General features: G+C 42.7%; 1 protein-coding gene across 1 annotated transcript; it reads left to right on the top strand.

The window, feature by feature from the left end:
• The first annotated feature begins 1,200 nt into the window (after positions 1-1,200).
• Positions 1,201-18,393, top strand: LOC134626806 (transmembrane protease serine 9-like). The gene is made up of 10 exons (XM_063472728.1): positions 1,201-1,266; positions 4,430-4,450; positions 4,640-4,802; positions 4,982-5,250; positions 5,849-5,991; positions 6,078-6,372; positions 12,090-12,261; positions 17,026-17,279; positions 17,418-17,515; positions 17,920-18,393. Exons 1-10 carry the CDS (start codon positions 1,212-1,214, stop codon positions 18,391-18,393), a joined length of 1,944 nt encoding a protein of 647 aa, XP_063328798.1. The 5' UTR covers positions 1,201-1,211.
• Positions 18,394-19,665: the final 1,272 nt, after the last annotated feature.

Raw genomic sequence — 19,665 nt, forward strand, 5'->3', positions numbered from 1 at the left:
TATGTTTCCTCCAGTACAACATCCTTTATATAATGTTACCATTACAGTGTTTCATGAGAACCAGTTTCCAAAAATACCCCCTCCTTCACACGCACACACATTTATTTATTTTCATAAAACCCAGCAGTGAAAGTGAAATCAGAACTGTGCAAACTGAGCTACATTAATGACAAATATATGTTTGCAGCTGTTCAGACTTGAATCAAGAAGAGAAGGAAGTTTTAAAATGAGTTAAATCACCTGTTAAGTCAAAGGGCTTCTGCTGGTTTGTAGAAATAAATACAGTTCAAGATCAGTTCCATGCAGCGTTCCAGTAATCACTCCAGTGAGCACAACATCACCACCCTGGATCAGTTTTATCAATTACACTGATCACATGATCAATTTATAGTCATAGCAAACAACCTGCTGAGACAAAGGTATAGTGCAGTATGGTGTCTGTTGGCTGAAAGCTAGATGGTGCTCCCGTGATTATCCTTAATCAGAAGGATGGTCTTACATCCAGAGACTGAGCTGCAAAAAAAGCAGTTTCCCTAATATGCAGTGTGATGGTACATGCGGGTGAGATATGGTGTGGTTTCTGCCAAAGCGAACAAGCACACAAAATAAACAAAAGATCACAGTACACATGAGGGAAAAAGTGAACTAAACTGTTCAAGTAATGAATAACTATTAAGTAGCTACGTCAAATCTGCATCAGATCAGCAAAACAGAGGTATCATGGGCATACCACATGTGACGCACAGCAGTGTTAACAAATAAACGATGACCTTTCACTCAGTTCACAGTCGCTGTCTGCTTCATGGACAATAGGACGTGACTGAAGGCAGAGGCAAGAATGAAATGGTGGAAGGTGAAGATGGAAGAAGGTTGCATATTCCCATTCGATCTTACTTGTCCTTCAGTTTCTTAAGTAAATAAAATCCCGGTGAGGGGAAATGTCTCTTTGATCAAACTGCAAACAAATGAAAAACAGCTTTGACTTTGGTCTCCTGATGTGAAATGAATGATTAATCCTAAAAAACATTATTAATTAATAAAACATCAACATTGCTGTTTAATACAGGATGTCTGATGTGAGGGGGATCAGGTGAGCTGGAGGGAAGTGTTGGGTGTGTCAGAGAGAGGTGTGTTTAATGCAGACAGAGAGGAGGAGGAGAGAGGAAGGTTATTTATGCCTCAGCAGGTCTGGAGGTCTGGATCTTACAGCGATGGCTTTCTACAAAGTGATGTGTTTGGCTGCTGGGCTGATGCTCCTGACCCAAGGTAAGATCTCTCTGCACACACCTGCATCAGGTACGACTCAGAGGGTGAAAACACTCAGGAGCACATCGCTTCACTTTAAAGTGACACTGCAGGAAATACACGGAGGACTGGTGTTGTGTTTTAGCTTCATCTTTATCCTGGTTATGAAAGCTAAAACACAGATTAATGTGACGATCTGTTTGGTTTGGAAGCAGCTGAGAGGCTGAACTGCTCTCCATCAGTCAGCGTCTGTATCACAGTTATTAGAGCTGCTTTATTTTATATGAGCTTTGATTCAGTTTTAAACTTTTATTTTGTTTCAATTTTTATTTAACATACAGAGCACTAAAAGGCCAGGCCCCAGATTATTTATCCAAGCTTCTTATAAAATACACTGCTGCTCGTCGTCTCCGCTCACAGACTCAGAGTCTGTTGGTACACGACTGAAGACAGAAGGGGGCGGAGCCTTTCAGTCTGTGGCACCAAGGCTGTGGAACAGTTTACAACCACAACTACGTTTGGTTGGATTCTTTTAAAAAGCAGTTAGAAACTTTTCTGTTTAAAGAAGCATTTTGCTGATCTACATATTTTATATTCTTCACATTTTTAATTTACATTTAAACGTTTTACATTGTGTATAATGTCTATTGATTGTACTGTTTATCTTTGTGTGCAGCGCTTTGTGACTGCCTTTCTGTGAAAAGTGCTTAATAAATAAATTTTACGTACTTACTTATTTTTTACTTTTAGAATCACAGATAGATTTTAAAATGTCACGCATAATCATATGGGTGGTATTAATCAGTAAGTTGTTGATGGTGTAAACCAAGTATTTATATTGCAAACTTTTTCAACTAAGTTTCTCTTTTCATTTCATTGCCTTTGATGAAGCAGCTGAAAGAAAAACTGATTGAAGTGTTTATTAACAGAACATTTTCTCTGTAATTTTGTTTTTTCTGCTGCTTGTCCAGTAACAGCTTTTCTTTTTCACTCTTTGATGCAAAGTCATCACATTTTTTGAAGAAAGACATTTTTGGAAAAACGTGAATAATTTGAAGTGTCAGTTTATTGTGAGTGATGACAGGATCCTTCATCGTGGTTCAGGGCAGGAAGTGAGTCACTTACTGTGATGGCACCACATCTTGTTATGATTGCAAAACTTTTGTGTTTTCTAAACACTAACTGAGAAGATGACTCGCCAGAAGCAAAGTCCTAGAAATGTCCCAGAAAACCATTTTCTAATGAACCATGTAGTGTTTATGGAGGGTGAGGACTCTGACCGGGCCAACCTTGACATATGTTCAGCTGTAGAAATCAGTGGAGTTCTCCTTTAACATCCTGTCAGGTACTGCAGGAATTAAGTAGCAGTATTAATAGTACAACATGCAGCGTATGTACAGTATTTCTCTGTGTGGTTTCTGTCTGAGAGACAAATGTGATCATCAGTGTTTTCATCCTGCTGAGTCAAACAGTAAGTTTAATTCAATTCAATTCAGTTCAATTTTATTTATACAGCACCAAATCACAACAACAGTCGCCTCAAGGTGCTTTATATTGTAAGGTAGACCCTACAATAATACATACAGAGAAAAACCCAACAATCATATGACCCCCTTGAGCAAGCACTTTGGTGAGAGTGGGAAGGAAAAACTCCCTTTTAACAGGAAAAAACCTCAGGCAGAACCAGGCTCAGGGAGGGGCGGGGCCATCTGCTGTGATTGGTTGGGGTTAGAGAAGGAAGACAGGATAAAAGTAGGGCTGTCAGTGTTATTCGAGCTACCCGCGCTAGCGCGTGGACGCTGTCCAGCACCACGCAAAGGGTGAACCGCGTTAACCCGTTAACGGAGACATGCCGCGTTAACGCGGTTTTGGTGTTAACGCTGACAGCCCTAGATAGAAGACATGCTGTGGAAGAGAGAAAGAGATCAATAAGAAGTGTGATTCAGTGCAGAGAGGCCTATTAACACATGTTGCTTGAGAAAGGTGACTGAAATGAAAAAACTCACCAGCCTACACCTATTGCAGCATAATTAAGATCACCTGGTCCAGCCCTAACTATATGCTTTAGCAAAAAGGAAAGTTTGAAGCCTAATCTTAAAAGTAGAGATAGTGTCTGTCTCCTGAATCCAAACTGGAAGCTGGTTCCACAGAAGAGGGGCCTGAAAACTGAAGGCTCTGCCTCCCATTCTACTTTTAAATACTCTAGGAACAACAAGTAAGCCTGCAGTGTGAGAGCGAAGTGCTCTAATAGGGTGATATGGTACTACAAGGTCATTAAGATAAGATGGGGCCTGATTATTTAAGACCTTGTATGTGAGGAGCAGGATTTTGAATTCAATTCTGGAGCTGATCTGTGGGTTGACTATGACTGTTCTTACCATCCTTCACTTCTGCTTATCTTGACCAGCCAGTTTGGGCCTTAACTAAAACTGTGATCGTGGTCTTCCATTTCCTCACCATGTTGCTCACAGTGGAAACTGACAGCTAAAATCTCTGAGATAGCTTTTTCTATCGTTCCCCTAAACCATGATGTTGAATAATCTTTGTTTTCAGGTCATTTGAGCGTTGTTTTGAAGCTCCCATGTTGCCAGACTTCAGAGAAGATGCAAAGATGAGAAAAACTTGCAATTGGCCACCTTAAATACCCTTCCTCATGACTGGATTTGCCAGTGTATGTAGGTCAAGGGTCAATGAGCTTACTAGACAAATTTTGTGTTCCAATAATTACTGATAAAGGTATTCAAATCAATAAAACGACAAGGGTGCCCAAATGTATGCTGCTGCCTAATGTAGTTTAAGTGGTTGTTGAACTGAAAGCTTTAACCTGACATTTTGGGGTTTCTGGCAAAATACATTTATATTTAAAAATCGATTCAGGATTCAACTAGTCCATATCGAGTTATTCAAGCTAGCATCGATTTTAATTCTAAAATCGATCATTGAAACCCTCCCCTAATACTTATTTCTGCTGTAAAGTTTAAACATGGGAGTCTATGGGAACTGACTCACTGCTGCCTCTGCTGGATGTCAGAGGAACTGCAGGGGTTGGCTTCATTTCTCAGACTGTTGCTTATAGCTAACCACAGATAGTCAATTTTCCCACTACTATTACAGACAGTGAACTAATCACAGAACGATGAATGAAGATTATTTGTTTTAAAATTGTTTGTTTTCTGTGTTTCAGAGTCTGAGTCACAGCTGGATGGTAAGATAAAGTTTCTTTGTGTAATGATTTACTGTTATGTGTAATAAATCTTTAGTTTCATATGAATATTAGTTTGTGAGTGAACTGTAGACTCCCAGGATCACTGTGTCCTCACTCAGCAGTTTGTAATGCTGAGAGTTTACAGCTCATACAGTAATGCTCACTCTGTGTTTTAATGTCTGTCTTTAGTTTGTGGTCAGGCGGCTCTGAACACCAGGATTGTAGGAGGACAGGTGGCCCCTGTTGGCAGCTGGCCCTGGCAGGTCAGTCTGCAAACATCTGGGTCCCACTTCTGTGGAGGATCCCTCATTAACAGTCAGTGGGTGCTGACTGCTGCTCACTGCTTTAATACGTGAGTAATGAGGCTGAAGCTGCACACTAAACATGATTTAAAGAGATTATGAAACAGCCTAATCTGGGGGCTGAGGGTGTAACAGGATAAATATCTAACAGGGCAGGAAGTCAATAATATCATTTCTTTTTAGCCATCGTAATAACTGCATGCTGTTTTGTGTTCCTTGATGATCTCAGCACCGACCCAAGCGGAGTGACTGTGACTCTGGGCCGTCAGACTCTACAGGGATCTAATCCCAATGCAGTATCTCAAAGTGTAACACAGATCATTCCACATCCAAACTACAACTCTACATCATTTAACAACGACATCTGCCTCCTGCAGCTCTCCTCATCTGTGAATTTCACCAGCTACATTTCTCCCGTCTGCCTGGCAGCTTCAAACAGCACCTTCTACAGCGGTGTTAACAGCTGGGTCACTGGCTGGGGCAGTACTAAAGAAAATGGTGGGTCATAAAAACACCTGATTGTTTTTAGAGAAATTATGACAATAATGCAGGAAACAAGTTTGGTGTCTCAGAAATATTTAGAGCAATTAAACGTTTCCATGAGGTTAAATCTGTGCAGAGTTCAAAACAAGAAAGAATGATTATGTGAATTAAACAGTCTGGAAGTGCTGGACCTGCAGCAAGCATGCTGAGTGTGCACGATGATGTCAGGTCAAAAACATCCTTGGTTAAAAGAAAGTATAGTTTCTGTGTATCTGACAGTGCCCCCCGGTGGTATTAGACAGCTACTACATGTTGACGACCATCTACTGTCTGTGTGTCAAGTTTATTTCTGTATCACGTTTAAAAACAGCAGCTGTTGTGCTTCATCTAAAATACTCAAATAACATAAAACAGGACAAGATGACAGAGTGACATCAAAGTCATGTGACTGTGTTCTGCAGAGAGCTTTAACCCCAGCAGACAAACACGTTTGTTTGCACACATGACTGCACTTTGTTTTTAAGTTTGGTGGAGCCGCCCTTTTGTTTGATGATGCATTTAATCAGTCACATGTCATTTATTACAAACTGATATATTTATTTTACCCCTTCAGTGTGCCTTCCTTCACCCAACCTGATGGAGGTGGAGGTTCCCGTGGTGGGAAACAGGCAGTGTAACTGTAACTATAGAGTGGGAACAATCACTGACAACATGATCTGTGCCGGGTTAAGTGCAGGAGGAAAGGACTCCTGTCAGGTGATTGTTGCTACCTGTGTTTGGCACATTTTCACCTTCTACAGTTTCTTCTCCTCAGCTAACAGTAAATGTTTCTGCTCTCAAAGGGGGATTCAGGAGGTCCAATGGTGATCAAGCAGAGCGGTCGCTGGATTCAGGTGGGAATCGTCAGTTGTGGGAACGGTTGCGCCTTGCCGAATCTTCCAGGAGTCTACACCAGAGTATCCCAGTTCGAGACCTGGATCAACAGCCAGATCTCCTCCAACCAGCCGGGCTTCATGACGTTCACGTCCACTGGGACCAACAGTGATCTCAGTGTTACCTGCCCAGGACTGCCACCAGTGCCAACCACCACCACCCCTACTACTACTACAACCACATTGCCTCCAACCACTTCCCAACGTGAGTTTCAATTCAATTCAATTCAATTTTATTTATATAGCGCCAAATCACAACAAAAGTCGCCTCAAGGCGCTTCATAGGTACAGAGAAAAACTCAACAATCATATGACCCCCTATGAGCAAGCACTTTGGCGACAGTGGGAAGGAAAAACTCCCTTTTAACAGGAAGAAACCTCCAGCAGAACCAGGCTCAGGGAGGGGTGGGGCCATCTGCTGCGACCGGTTATGGTGAGAGAAGGAAAACAGGATAAAGACATGCTGTGGAAGAGAGACAGAGGTTAATAACAGATATGATTCAGTGCAGAGAGGTCTATTAACACATAGTGAGTGAGAAAGGTGACTGGAAAGGAAAAACTCAATGCATCATGGGAATCCCCCGGCAGCCTACGTCTATTACAGCATAACTAAGGGAGGATTCAGGGTCACCTGGTCCAGCCCTAACTATATGCTTTAGCAAAAAGGAAAGTTTGAAGCCTAATCTTAAAAGTAGAGATAGTGTCTGTCTCCTGAATCCAAACTGGAAGCTGGTTCCACAGAAGAGGGGCCTGAAAACTGAAGGCTCTGCCTCCCATTCTACTTTTAAATACTCTAGGAACAACAAGTAAGCCTGCAGTGTGAGAGCGAAGTGCTCTAATAGGGTGATATGGTACTACAAGGTCATTAAGATAAGATGGGGCCTGATTATTTAAGACCTTGTATGTGAGGAGCAGGATTTTGAATTCAATTCTGGATTTAACAGGAAGCCAATGAAGGGAAGCCAATACAGGAGAAATCTGCTCTCTCTTTCTAGTCCCTGTCAGGAATCTTGCTGCAGCATTTTGGATTAACTGAAGGCTTTTCAGCGAGTTTTTAGGACATCCTGATAATAATGAATTACAGTCGTCCAGCCTGGAAGTAATAAATGCATGAACTAGTTTTTCAGCATCACTCTGAGACAGGATATTTCTAATTTTAGAGATGTTGCACAAATGGAAGAAAGCAGTCTTACATATTTGTTTAATATGTGCGCTGAAGGACATGTCCTGGTCAAAAATGACTCCAAGGTTCCTCACAGCGTTACTGGAGGCCAAGGTAATGCCATCCAGAGTAAGAATCTGGTTAGATACCATATTTCTAAGATTTTCAGGGCCGAGTACAATAACCTCAGTTTGATCTGAATTAAGAAGCAGAAAGTTAGCGGCCATCCAGGTCTTTATGTCTTTAAGACATTCCTGCAGTTTAACTAATTGGTGTGTGTTATCTGGCTTCATGGACAGATAGAGCTGGGTGTCATCTGCATAGCAGTGAAAATGTATGCTATGTCTTCTAATGATGCTGCCTAAGGGAAGCATATATAATGTAAACAGAATTGGTCCTAGCACTGAACCCTGTGGAACACCATAATTGACCTCAGTGTGTGAAGAGGACTCTCCATTTACATGTACAAATTGGAGTCTATTAGATAGATATGATACAAACCACTGCAGTGCAGTACCTGTAATACCTACAGCGTGCTCTAATCGCTCCAATAGGATATTATGGTCGACAGTATGGAACGCTGCACTGAGGTCTAGCAGGACAAGCACAGAGATGAGTCCACTGTCAGAGGCCATAAGAAGATCATTTGTAACCTTCACTAAAGCTGTTTCTGTGCTGTGATGAGCTCTGAAACCTGACTGAAACTCTTCAAATAAGCCATTCCTCTGCAGATGATCTGTTAGCTGTTTGACAACTACTCTTTCAAGGATTTTTGATATGAAAGGAAGGTTGGAGACTGGCCTATAATTAGCTAAGACTGCTGGGTCTAGAGATGCTTTTTAAGTAAAGGTTTAACTACAGCCAGCTTGAAGGCCTGTGGTACATAGCTGATTATTAGAGATAGGTTGATCATATTTAAGATTGAAGCATTAATTAATGGCAGGACTTCTTTGAGCAGTTTTGTAGGAATGGGGTCTAAAAGACACGTTGATGGTTTGGAGGAAGTAATTATTGAAGTTAACTCAGAAAGATCAATTGGAGAAAAAGAGTCTAAATGAATATCAATGGTACTGAAAGTAGCTGTAGATAATATTACATCTGTGGGATGAATATTGGTCATTTTATCTCTAATGATAAAAATTTTATTTGTGAAGAAGTTCATGAAGTCATTACTAGTTAACGTTAAAGGGATGGTTGGCTCAGTAGAGCTCTGACTGTTTGTCAGCCTGGCTACAGTGCTGAAGAGAAACCTGGGGTTGTTCTTATTTTCTTCAATCAGTGATGAATAGTAAGATGTTCTGGCTTTGCAGAGGGCTTTCTTATAAAGCAGCAAACTATTTCTCCAGGCTAAATGATGATCCTCTAAATTTGTGACACGCCATTTCCTATTATTAAATTCAGTTCTTTATATTGTTTTGGTGGTGAAGAAAAACTCAAGCTCAAAGTGGTCTAACTCAAAAAATGATCTTTAATTTTACATTTTCCGGAAAATGGAGACTGAGCACACAGACACCAGCTCAAGTCTGAATGCAGTAGCAGCTAGCATGGTTATATTTCTGCAGCACGTCACACACACACAGTCAGTTTACTCAGTTCCTCTTTCTTTGTGTCAAATTTCTGGTGCAGCTTTGCACTAACTTCCCCTTTCTAAGGTCTGTTGCCAGGGCAACTTGTCACCCTTAACCTAGTTCTTGTCTCGTCTGGGTCTAGTTTATAAAGGCCTACACATAAAGCAATATAATCAGCAAATAAGCACTAAGAATATATATTAAATACATGACAGTTCCCCCCTTTTTGTGTTTCCCCTAGAAACACAACATAATTCCCTGATTTATCCCATTAAGTTTACTTTCATGTGACAATAATAGCTAAAATAAAACAAACATCAAGCTCTTAGACAGCACCTCACGTGTGCGCCGGGCTGTGAACTGTCCTCCCTTAAGTATTACCCCCTTTGTAAGTAGAATCCCAGTTTAAACCCACTTCTGACTTCCCTCACTGCTCACGGTTGAATCCAAACAGATACAATTAGCTTTTTCTGGTAAAAGGTCCTACATTACTTTTGTCACTCTTTGGAAACAGCCTCTATAAAGTTAACCTGTTTCCTCTTTAAAAATTTACTCCTGGTTTTCCACCCCCTTTAGGGGTAGCACATATCCGTCCTTAACACTATTTTGGGCAATTTACCTAACATAGAAATCCTGAAAACTATTACTAAAGTCCCTCTCATTACTCTTCATTACTTTTTATGCTCACATTTAACCTTAATTGCTAAGCAGATAAGCTACTCAGAAACACCACTGTGTTTGAGCAGGAACAGGAAGTGATACTCTACCGCAGAGAGAGCGAACACCAAGTGACAGCGCCACCAAGTTTCCATTTCAAGACTTTGTTTCCTTTAAACTTTTATATTATACAACCACTGCAAACACTTTCTGAGCTCTTTTCAGGATCTGTGGTGTTCAGGCATCCTTAAGATGAACTTGTATGCTTTAATCAAGTCCAGACTACCTGAACTTGAACTGATGGGTTCATGTGGCTCAATTTTTTACCATTTCTTTTCCTTTTTTTTGGCCTGCCCTTTCCGGCACTGTAGCAATCAGAACTACTGTCTGAAGGCCAATAAAAATGCCCAAGAGATTTTATTTTCCCAACTGGATCATTACGACTTTGTCATACTGATCCACTTGATTGATCCATCCATCCATCCATCTTCATCTTTTTTTTTTTTTTTTTTTTTTTTTTTGTCTGTCCCATTTGGTTCTTTAGCCGTCAGAATTGTTGTCTGAAGACCAACAAGGATACCAAATGGATTTATTCTGCCAAATGGATCATCATGGCATTGCCATATTGGTCCATTTGATCAACTTTTGTTGTTATTATTTATTTTATTTTCAGTAGTTACAGATGAGACAGACATGATTGGGGGATAGGAAAGGGAAAAAGAAAGATAGGAAGGAAAAGAAAAACAGAAGGGAAGAGGGACAGTGAGAAAGGGCACTTACAAAGACAAAGAGAAAAAAAAAATCTCCTGGATCACCTGTTGAGAGAAAAAGAATAGAAAACAAGCAAAAAAAACAAAACAAAGCAACATACTAAACACAACACCATCATGTTAATCTAGCTAAGTGTAAACAGCAATAAATACTAAATATTGAATGTTGTTGTGCAGCACAGACAGCGCACAATGTGCTTTGAAGTAGCAGCTAAGAAAGGTGTAGTTTATGTCTACGAACAGTGAACACCCATGTGCACACCCGTGTGGATCAGCGCGCTTGTATACAGAAGGTTTCCCCATGTAACGGTCTGCTAGAGGGTGTGGAGGGCCATAGCCCCGTCCCCCAGGGCATGAAGCAGGCATGGAGGAGATCCAGGCTCCAGACATCCAGGGACCCCAGAGTGCGAGAGCCCAAGGAGTACCACCGGAGGGGCATCCGTGCCACCCTCCTGGGAAGGGCTGAGGAGATCCCCAGACAAGGGGTCACCCAGTAGCCACGGAGCAGAAGCCAGAGGGGGCTGCACTGGCGCGCCCGCCGGCTCTGCCGGCAGCCAGCTGTGCCAGAGTGAGCCGAGCTGCAGGCGCTCGGTCAGGCCCCGAGGCCGGAGGTTCGAGGGCCCCCTTTGCCCCGGAAGAGGCCTGACCGAGCGACAGGCACCAGGCCCCGCCAAGTAGCCACCGGGAGTAAGCTGGTGTATACCTGAGCGCCCAGCCCCGGACACCAAGAACCACCAATGCACCGGCCCCTGAGTGCATCAGTTACCGGCAGGGAGTGTGGTGAGGGGAGATAGGCCTCCACACTTTGGAGGGCCTGGGTGTTCCCAGGGAGGTGGAGTCTAAGACCTGACCTGACATATAAACACAGACAAACAGGCACACACAGACACAAACATGCATTCCCACCCTCATGCACACATATACAAACACTCAGCACTCATCCAACGTAGGAATAGACATATATGCACATGTACACACAATCGCACTCCCCAAACATACTCTATACCCCGGGTCCAGGTACCCTCGCCCCCAGAGGGGGAAACGGCACCCAGACCCAAGAGATGTGACCCTTTCCCCCGGGGTGGAGGCAAGCAGACCGCCCCAGGCCTCGCAGAAGCAGGGAGGCCAATCTGTCAGCCAACACCTCCTCCCAGCCCCCCGCCCCGATGGCTGGCAGAGAACGGGGGTGTGTGAAGACCCCATACCTCCCTCCTCCCGCTCATGTGTAGTGTTGCTGCGTGTTGTTCTAAAGTGCATTTAAAACAGGGGAGGACATGGTGCTGCTGCCGGAGAGCAGCAGGTGTTAGCACGGCCCCTCCCGAGAACCCTCAATGTCTACATGGATTTAAAATTGAGAGGTGGGCACCGGTGTCAGAGGTAGGGTTGAATACTCAGACCATCCACTGGACGCCGTTGGCGTGGTCACCCTCAAGGCCCTATATATATGTGTATGTTATGACAGTGTGAATAATGTGGATGTCTAAGTTGTGGAATAAAATTGAGGCACAGGTGGCCAGAAGGGGACAGAGGGGGGGGATCCATCTTCATCTGCTTTAGCCGAGGCCGGGTCGCGGGGCAGCAGCCTAAGCAGAGAAGCCCAGACCTCCCTCTCCCCACCCACCTCCTCCAGCTTATCCGGGGGAACACCAAGGCGTTCCCAGGCCAGCCGAGAGATATAATCTCTCCAGCGTGTCCTGGGTCTGCACTTGATTGATCTGTAATTTTTTACCATTTCTTTGTCACTGCCTTTGGTTTTTCTCCTCAGCGGTAGTCTGTGGACAAGCTCTGAGGAATTCTCGCATCTTGGGAGGAACCTCAGTGGCGACAGCTGGCTCATGGCCGTGGATGGCGAGCCTACAGAAGAATGGAAGTCACGTGTGCGGTGGGACTCTGGTGGCCTTGGACTCAGTACTGAGCAGCGCCAACTGTTTCTCAAGGTGAGTTGCCGCTGAGGTTGAAGTTTGCACAGATAATAATACAGTTCAATGGGTGACATCACAGCAGCCACGGTGATGTTGCACAGTGATTAGTAATTATTACTAATTATTATTAGTAGTAGTAGTAATTCTCTTTATGAAGTGTCAAACTGAGCAATTTCTAAGTTTAACAGTTTTGAATTCAGACAAAGAGAAAAGGGTGGTTCTGACAGAAGAACCAACATGACATTGGTGATTCGTCTGTTCTGTCTCCATCATGTATTGTAGGAAAAGATGTTGAAAGAGAGTCCAAATACAGACGAAGATGGAATGGCATAAACAAAAAGTACTGGCCGGTGCTGCACCTCAGCCTCTCTGTACATGCACTAATGGTACCAATTTAAAAATCCTCAGTGAATTCCTTCCTCGGTTATCGCATTCATAAGATTTTTTGAAAACTTGTCCTCAGACCTTAACCTTTACGTTGGGGGGCACAAGCATAGAAACACAAATTTTTAATAGATGCCCCTGTGGTTTAAATATCGAAATTGTCTTTCTCAAGTTATCACATTAACAAGATTTGTCATAAATGTGACCTCTGATCTTGAGGTCAGGGTCATACATAGTGGGCCTCATACAGTTGGACCAGTGAAACCCCCTTTCTATCAATGTAAAAAAGTTAAGCTCTATCCGGGCAGCTGAATAGTGTAGTAGTAAGACTACACATCTTTGGAGTGGGAATCGCCAGTTTCCCACCCAGTATCCAGTAAAGGTCCTGGCTAGACCAAAAAGCCCTAGAATGGCGTGGCTCCGTCTGCAGCACGGACACAAGAACATTTCACTACACGTTGTACTCTGTATGATACTGTATGTGACAAATAACAAAGGTTGTTAAATATTTAGCTGTTTTTCTATATGAAGAAGAAAAAGCTGCTGTGACAACAAAAAAGAAAATTAAACTCTAAGAAATGTGTAAAATTACTGAAGTTCTGGTAGCTCATTGCCCAGGCTGTTAAGTGTTTTTAGATTATTTTTTAAACTGTGGTCGTAAAGAGAGGTACAGGGGAGGTGGAGAATGAACTCAACATATTGTCTTATGTAGTCTGGTAACTAATCCGGTGGCTGCTTGGCGGGGCTTGGCGCCAGTGGCCGGGTCGGGCCCCTTCTGGGGGTGGGGTGCCCTTGGACTTCGGGCCTCTAGGCCAGGGCCTCGGTCCGCTCTGGCATGACTGGCTGCTGGCAGGGCCTGCGGGCTTGTCACTGCAGCCCCCCTGGGGCTCTCCTCAGCTCGTTCCGGGAAGGTGGCGCTGTTCCGGTGGTCCTCCCTGGGATTTCGCACTCTGGGGGGCCTGTGGATTTCCGGGCCTCGGTCTCCTCTATGCTGTCCTCACTAAAGTTTGTTGCAGGCAACGTAATTTCAGCTATACAGCTAGCTTAACATTCTTTATTCCCAGCACCTCATCCTCCAAGAAACAGGCCGCTTGTTGTGCTTGGCAGGATTTAATGATGAAAAAAAATTCTCTCTCTTTTTTTAACTGTACAAAGAAAAGGAATACAAAATACACAATAAAGACATTTTCCATTACACTGGGAGAATAGCATTGCTCTAGTAAAGGATACATAACTACAAATGAAGCATCTGCTGAAAATACAAGCATCTACCTGCCTCTAAATTATTTGTCAATGTCAGTGTCAAAACTTACTAATACACATTAAATGTATAAGAACTTATGGATGAAGCCGAAATTGTGGACTTTAACACCAGGATTGCAGAGATTGCCATCAGATTACAATTTTCCACTGGAGCAAGAGAACAAGAGCAAGAGAGCAAGAGACAGACTCTACAAAAAGACATTCTGCTTAGTTACCACTAGGTGGTTGTAACACTTCTAAACAACTACAATACGTCCATTCCATGACATCCTCCATGTCTGCCTCATGCTCTGGGTGGCAGGGCTATGGCTCTCCACACCCTCTAGCAGATCGTTACATGGATAAACCTTTTGAACTCAAGCGTGCTCACGCACACAGGTGTACACACAGGTGCTTGCAGACACAAACTATATCTTCCTCGGCTGCTACCTCAAAGCGTATCGAGCGCTGTCGGTCTTGCGTGCTGCTCAATAACATTCAATATTTAGTATTTACTTTTACTTACACGTATCTAGGTTTTTGCTTTGATCTCTCTATTGTGTTGTTCTCTTGTTGTTTGTTTCATTTTTTCTTCCTTTAACAGGTGATCCAACAGATTTTCCAAGTGTCTTCTCTTACGGTCCCCCCTTCTCCTCTGTTTCTCTTTCTCCCTTTCTGTCTAATTGTCTGTCCAATTTGTAATAACTTAAAATAAAATAAATAAATAAACAATAACAATCATATAGATCAGTCAAGTGGACCAATATGGCATTGCCCTATTTTCTCCACTTCAAAAAATAAATCAGTTGGGCATCTTTCCTGGCCTGCAGAGAACAATTCTGATTGCTAAAGTACCGAACAGGACAGGCAACAACAACAACAAAAAACTGTAGTCGTAAAAACACAAACATTTTTGTTGTTTGTTTATTGCTTAACTACTTTGTGTAGTATGACTGGCCACAAGCTATAAAACGTATGAAAATACTGTTAAAAATTTGTGCTTCTTTGCATTGAGCAGCAGATTAAACAAGTATTATAAATTATAATTCTAAATGGCTTCAAGTGCACATTCAGTGCTGTGAGACTCACTTAGACACTGAGGATGTGTGCTACATGCAGACATGTCTGCTTCTCTGCCATTCAAACACACTTTGTATATATTTTATTTGATGTAACATTCAACACTGAACTGTACATTTAGCATTTTTCAGGGAAGCTTTGTAAAAAGAAATTTTATACTACCATTGCTAGGGAGAACACACACGAGGTTTAAGGCCTGGATAAGTTTGAAACCTTTGTCCTGCACAATAGAAATGCTTAAAAATAAAAATGAATATCAATTTATCCAGCTGCTAATGTTATAAATTCTTCAGTCAGCTTTGCAGTTCCCCAATATCACTGAAATGCAGCCAAGTGCTGTTCATATAAAACATTTTCACTCCCGTCTCCACTTTTTCCTGACATGCTTGCATTTAAATCGGGCTCCCTGTCTCTTTATGTAACTGGCACGTACCACTACACTTGCTGTCTTGGAACATCTGCCCCCCTTCCTTCTTTCACATAATGTTTTGAACCCAGTTGGTCTTTCGTCCCTCAGGCTCAGGGGTAGAGATACTGGCGGGGTTTATGAAGCAGGAATCAGGGCAGAGGCCACAGCCTGCCCAGCCTCCTGTGTCAGCTGGGGACCCAGATGAGCCACCTCAGGTGTCCTCATTTGTAGTGAGGACCCAAATGCAGAAACGTGGAGGCAAAAACTGGGTTTAACTAAAGGCAAGCCATTTATTAAAGGTGGCACGAAAAAAATATAAACAAAAGGCAAAAGAAGACAAAGCAACACTAACTAAACTGGCCACAAACTAGCTCATCATTAGGGGTGGGTTTAAAAAAATAGATTTTAGTTTGAATTTATTGATTCATTAAATCCCAAATCAATATTTCAATATAAATGTATTTTTCCAGAAAACTCAGAATCTCAGGTTTAAGATCACAAAACTATTTCAACAACCACCAAACAGCTAAAATATCAAATGAGAGCAGGTAAATGGATGTAAACACAAAGCGCAGATCATTCACCTGACATCACGTACACAGACGCGCCGTCAGGGCTGAAAGCCGACATCTCACAGACTCTGAAGTTGCAGGTTTCATTACTTTCCAACCAAAATTTACTGAACCAGCAGCAAAGGAAGATGAAACTAGGCTTCACATTTCAGAAACTTTGTCATGAATTCTCTCTTACTTTGGCTGTTTTCCTTCCACCATGATAAAAATCACACTCAATTCTGATGTTCAATATTTCAAAACTTTGAAACTTTTACAAACTATGCCAAATTGTAAAACGGTTAGCTGTGTCTCTAATAAAGCCTCTGTAACATTACTCTCCTCCCCTCAGCAGCATCAGGTAATGTTCATATGTTGATTTGTGGTTTTCTCTCATTTCTGTTCTACTGCAGAATATTTTTAAGGTGGTTGTCTGCTATAGAAAGCCAGACCAGGAAAATCTCCTTCATGTTTTTCAGTTTTATCTTCAGTTACTTTGACACAAAGGAATCTGCTGTGGTGGTTACACCTCTGATGAAGTCTCACCAGTGTGAGATATGGATAATTATTTAAATCATCATAATTCTAACATTTCTGACTGTCTGAGTCAAAATTGAATTGAATCGGGACCTTTTGAATCAGAATCGTATCAGTGACGATACCCAGGACTAGTCATCAGTGACTGGGAAGACCGGGAAGGATGAAACACAAGGCGTGGAACATGGCTAAGACACACTGAGAGACACAAATAGGGAAACAAACATGAGACAGAGAGGCATCGGTCTATTGGTTATGTTTAATAAAATATCTAGAATTTAAGTAAATTTCATGTGTGGACTCTTTCCTTGTCACCTACTTTAAGACAGATTATTACACATTATTTATTAAACTTCTGTTCTGTTTTGTTCTGTAGCAGGTTTTTCTATTGGATGGTTTTTCTATTTTCTCTTGTTGCAGTCTATTTGATCTCTCCGATTAGCTTCACCTCTTTAATAAGACCCAGGCCTGAATGTCACCAGGTTTAAACTTGAGTCCCATGAAGTTGAGTGTAAAGGTGTAGATCTTGTTTGAAGCTGATGAAGATTATGTTTGTGTGCTTCGTTCCTCCCACAGCTCCCCTGTAGCGTCCGAGTGGACTGTCGTGTTGGGGCGTCTGAAGCTAAATGGATCCAACCCCTTTGAGGTGACGCTGAATGTGACAAATATCACTCTGAGCAACACGACCGGGACCAACATAGCCATCCTCCGTCTATCTGCCCAGCCCACCCTGACCGACTACATCCAGCCCATCTGCTTGGACAACGGGCGAACCTTCGCTGAGGGCTTGGCGTGCTGGGCGGCCGGTTGGAGTCCTGGAAGAGGAGGAGGTGAGTCAGCAACATGAAGGCTGACAGAGTTCTGCCCAGACTCTGCACCAGTCCATCTCTCAGATTACACATGTGGACCACTGCACTTACAGTTTCTTTAGTCAAACATCAGGATTTTCTTATCTTTCATAATGTTAGCTGAGGAAGTTATGCAGCAGTTTAACACCTCGGTGGTAAACTGTGGGAACTCATCATCGAGTGGGAGCATCTGTACAGACGTGTTTGCACTGCAGCAGGTAAATGACTGGATTCTTCTTCTCATAACACACTGTCTGCTGACATGTTTATTCTGGACCTTGGATTTAGCTGCTTATCAGAAGCTTTAAACAAAGTTCTCTGATTTCTCCAAATGTTCAGAAACTGAATAAAACTCTTTTGAGGGGAAATTTTATGATTGTTTGTATCAGCTTTGACTGATGACTCTTTAAATTAACTGCACATTTCAACATTCACAACTCAAAGAGTTTTTATCTTCGATTATAGCCATCAAAAATGCTTTTAACACCTAGTTAAATGTGGTCATTTATTTTTAATAGTTTTAGTTAAAATAAGTTTTCTGGTAACAAACATGTATCAAACTCCTTCGAGTTACAGAAAAATATAAGATTCTAATAATAACTGACCCTTCCCGTCTGTTCAGGGTGAATCTGGCGGCCCGCTGATGTGTAAGCAGGGCGGCTCTTGGTTCCAGGCGGTCGTGTTAACAGCTCCAAGCCCCTCTGCCAGGAGGAGACGAAACTCAGTCATGACCTTCACCAGAGTGAGCTCCTTTGACGCATTTCTGAATGCGACACTGGGGACGCGCTTGTCTCCGGCCTCCAACATCACCAGCAGCATCAACACCACCAACACCAGCAGCCCCAGCACCACCAGCACCACCAGCAGCGTCAACACCAGCAGCGTCAACACCACCAGCACCACCAGCAGCCCCAACACCACCAACACCAGCAGCGTCAACAACACCAGCACCACCAACACCACCATCAGCACCAAAACCACCATCAACACTTCCAGAACTACGTCAAGTACCGTATCACAAAGCAGCCGAGCAGCTCAATCCTTGATGCTTGTCTTTGTCCATCTCCTCGCCTTTTGTCTCCTGCGCTTCCTGTAGAGAAGTCGAACTTGATTCACATGATGTGATGGACACAAATGAATGTGAACAAGCCTCGACTTTGAGACTTTACAGGTGTCAAGAGATTTATTCTAAATGACACTTCTTCAGCTAAGATTCTAAGAGGAGAAACACACACACAGACGCTGCAGCATTTACTTGTATACAAGGGCGATCACAGAACGCTCACATCAGAGTGGGGGCCCTGCGATGCGCGCTCTGCTCTTGCACTTGTCTTTATTTATACACAAGAAAAATGAATACATTTGACGTGAGCATGTGCGTATGTGATTGTGTGTGTGTGAGTGTGTGTGTGTGTGTGTGTGTGTGTGTGTGTGTGTTCGAGGTCAGAACTGCTTGTTTGTCTTCTTACTATCGCTGTGAGAAGACTCAGATACAAATATCAGAACACGTGTTATGAAGAAGAATCAGTCCTGAACAATGAAAAGAACAATCAGTTCTAAGCAAGGAAAAGATCATCATGCAGCATTCTATCACAAGCAAACTTATATCATTAAAAGCTTATACTGACTAAAAAATACAATTTTCTATTGACATTCCCTCCTGTTGTCAGTATAACCTTTAAGTGAGATATCAGTATGTAACATCTTGTTGTACATTTTCTGTCACATCATCATTAATCACACAAAGTCTTCACATTTCAACAGGTCGGGATCATCATCATTTGTCACAGCTATGTATGCAGCTACAGTGGAAACGATTATGCGGTCAATCATGAGTTTTAGACATGGCAAGATACATGTTACAAAAACACAAAATAAAAGTAAAAATACTCCAACTCCGATGAGTAGTCTCTTTAGCACCTGTAGCCAGGAGCCAGTGTAAAACCAAGAAAACCAGTCACTTGTATTACTCACATAGTCCTGACTTTGGGCCTGCTGGATCTGTCTCAAGGCGTTCAGGGCATCAGTCATGTTTGATGAGTGTACATTGTCTGGTATGTAAGTGCAGCAGGTGTTGTTGAAGAGGACGCAAAGTCCTCCTTTTTCAGCCAGAATCATGTCCAGTGCGACTTGGTGTTGCATCACAGTTATGCGCAGGGCATCAATCTCTTCATTTTGTTGATTGTTGATTTTGCACGAGGCATTCAGGAACAGTCCAAAGCGGTAGTCCAAAGTTTCAATTCTTAACATGTTCTTTCCGGTGCCCACCCATGGAAACAGTGAGTGGAGGACCTTTTGTCCGGTGGTCCAAAGCTTAAATTCCTCTGGCACATCACTGCCATAGATGGGGTCATGTGGTTGTAGTGTG

This window comes from Pelmatolapia mariae, linkage group LG4 (assembly GCF_036321145.2).
Source record: "Pelmatolapia mariae isolate MD_Pm_ZW linkage group LG4, Pm_UMD_F_2, whole genome shotgun sequence".
Taxonomy (NCBI): Eukaryota; Metazoa; Chordata; class Actinopteri; order Cichliformes; family Cichlidae; genus Pelmatolapia; species Pelmatolapia mariae.

Coding starts and splice junctions, on each gene's coding strand:
- LOC134626806 (XM_063472728.1), top strand. CDS start 1,212: ATGGCTTTCTACAAAGTGATGTGTTTGGCTGCTGGGCTGATGCTCCTG. Junction 1,267..4,429: donor GCTGATGCTCCTGACCCAAG/GTAAGATCTCTC, acceptor TCTGTGTTTCAG/AGTCTGAGTCACAGCTGGAT. Junction 4,451..4,639: donor GTCTGAGTCACAGCTGGATG/GTAAGATAAAGT, acceptor GTCTGTCTTTAG/TTTGTGGTCAGGCGGCTCTG.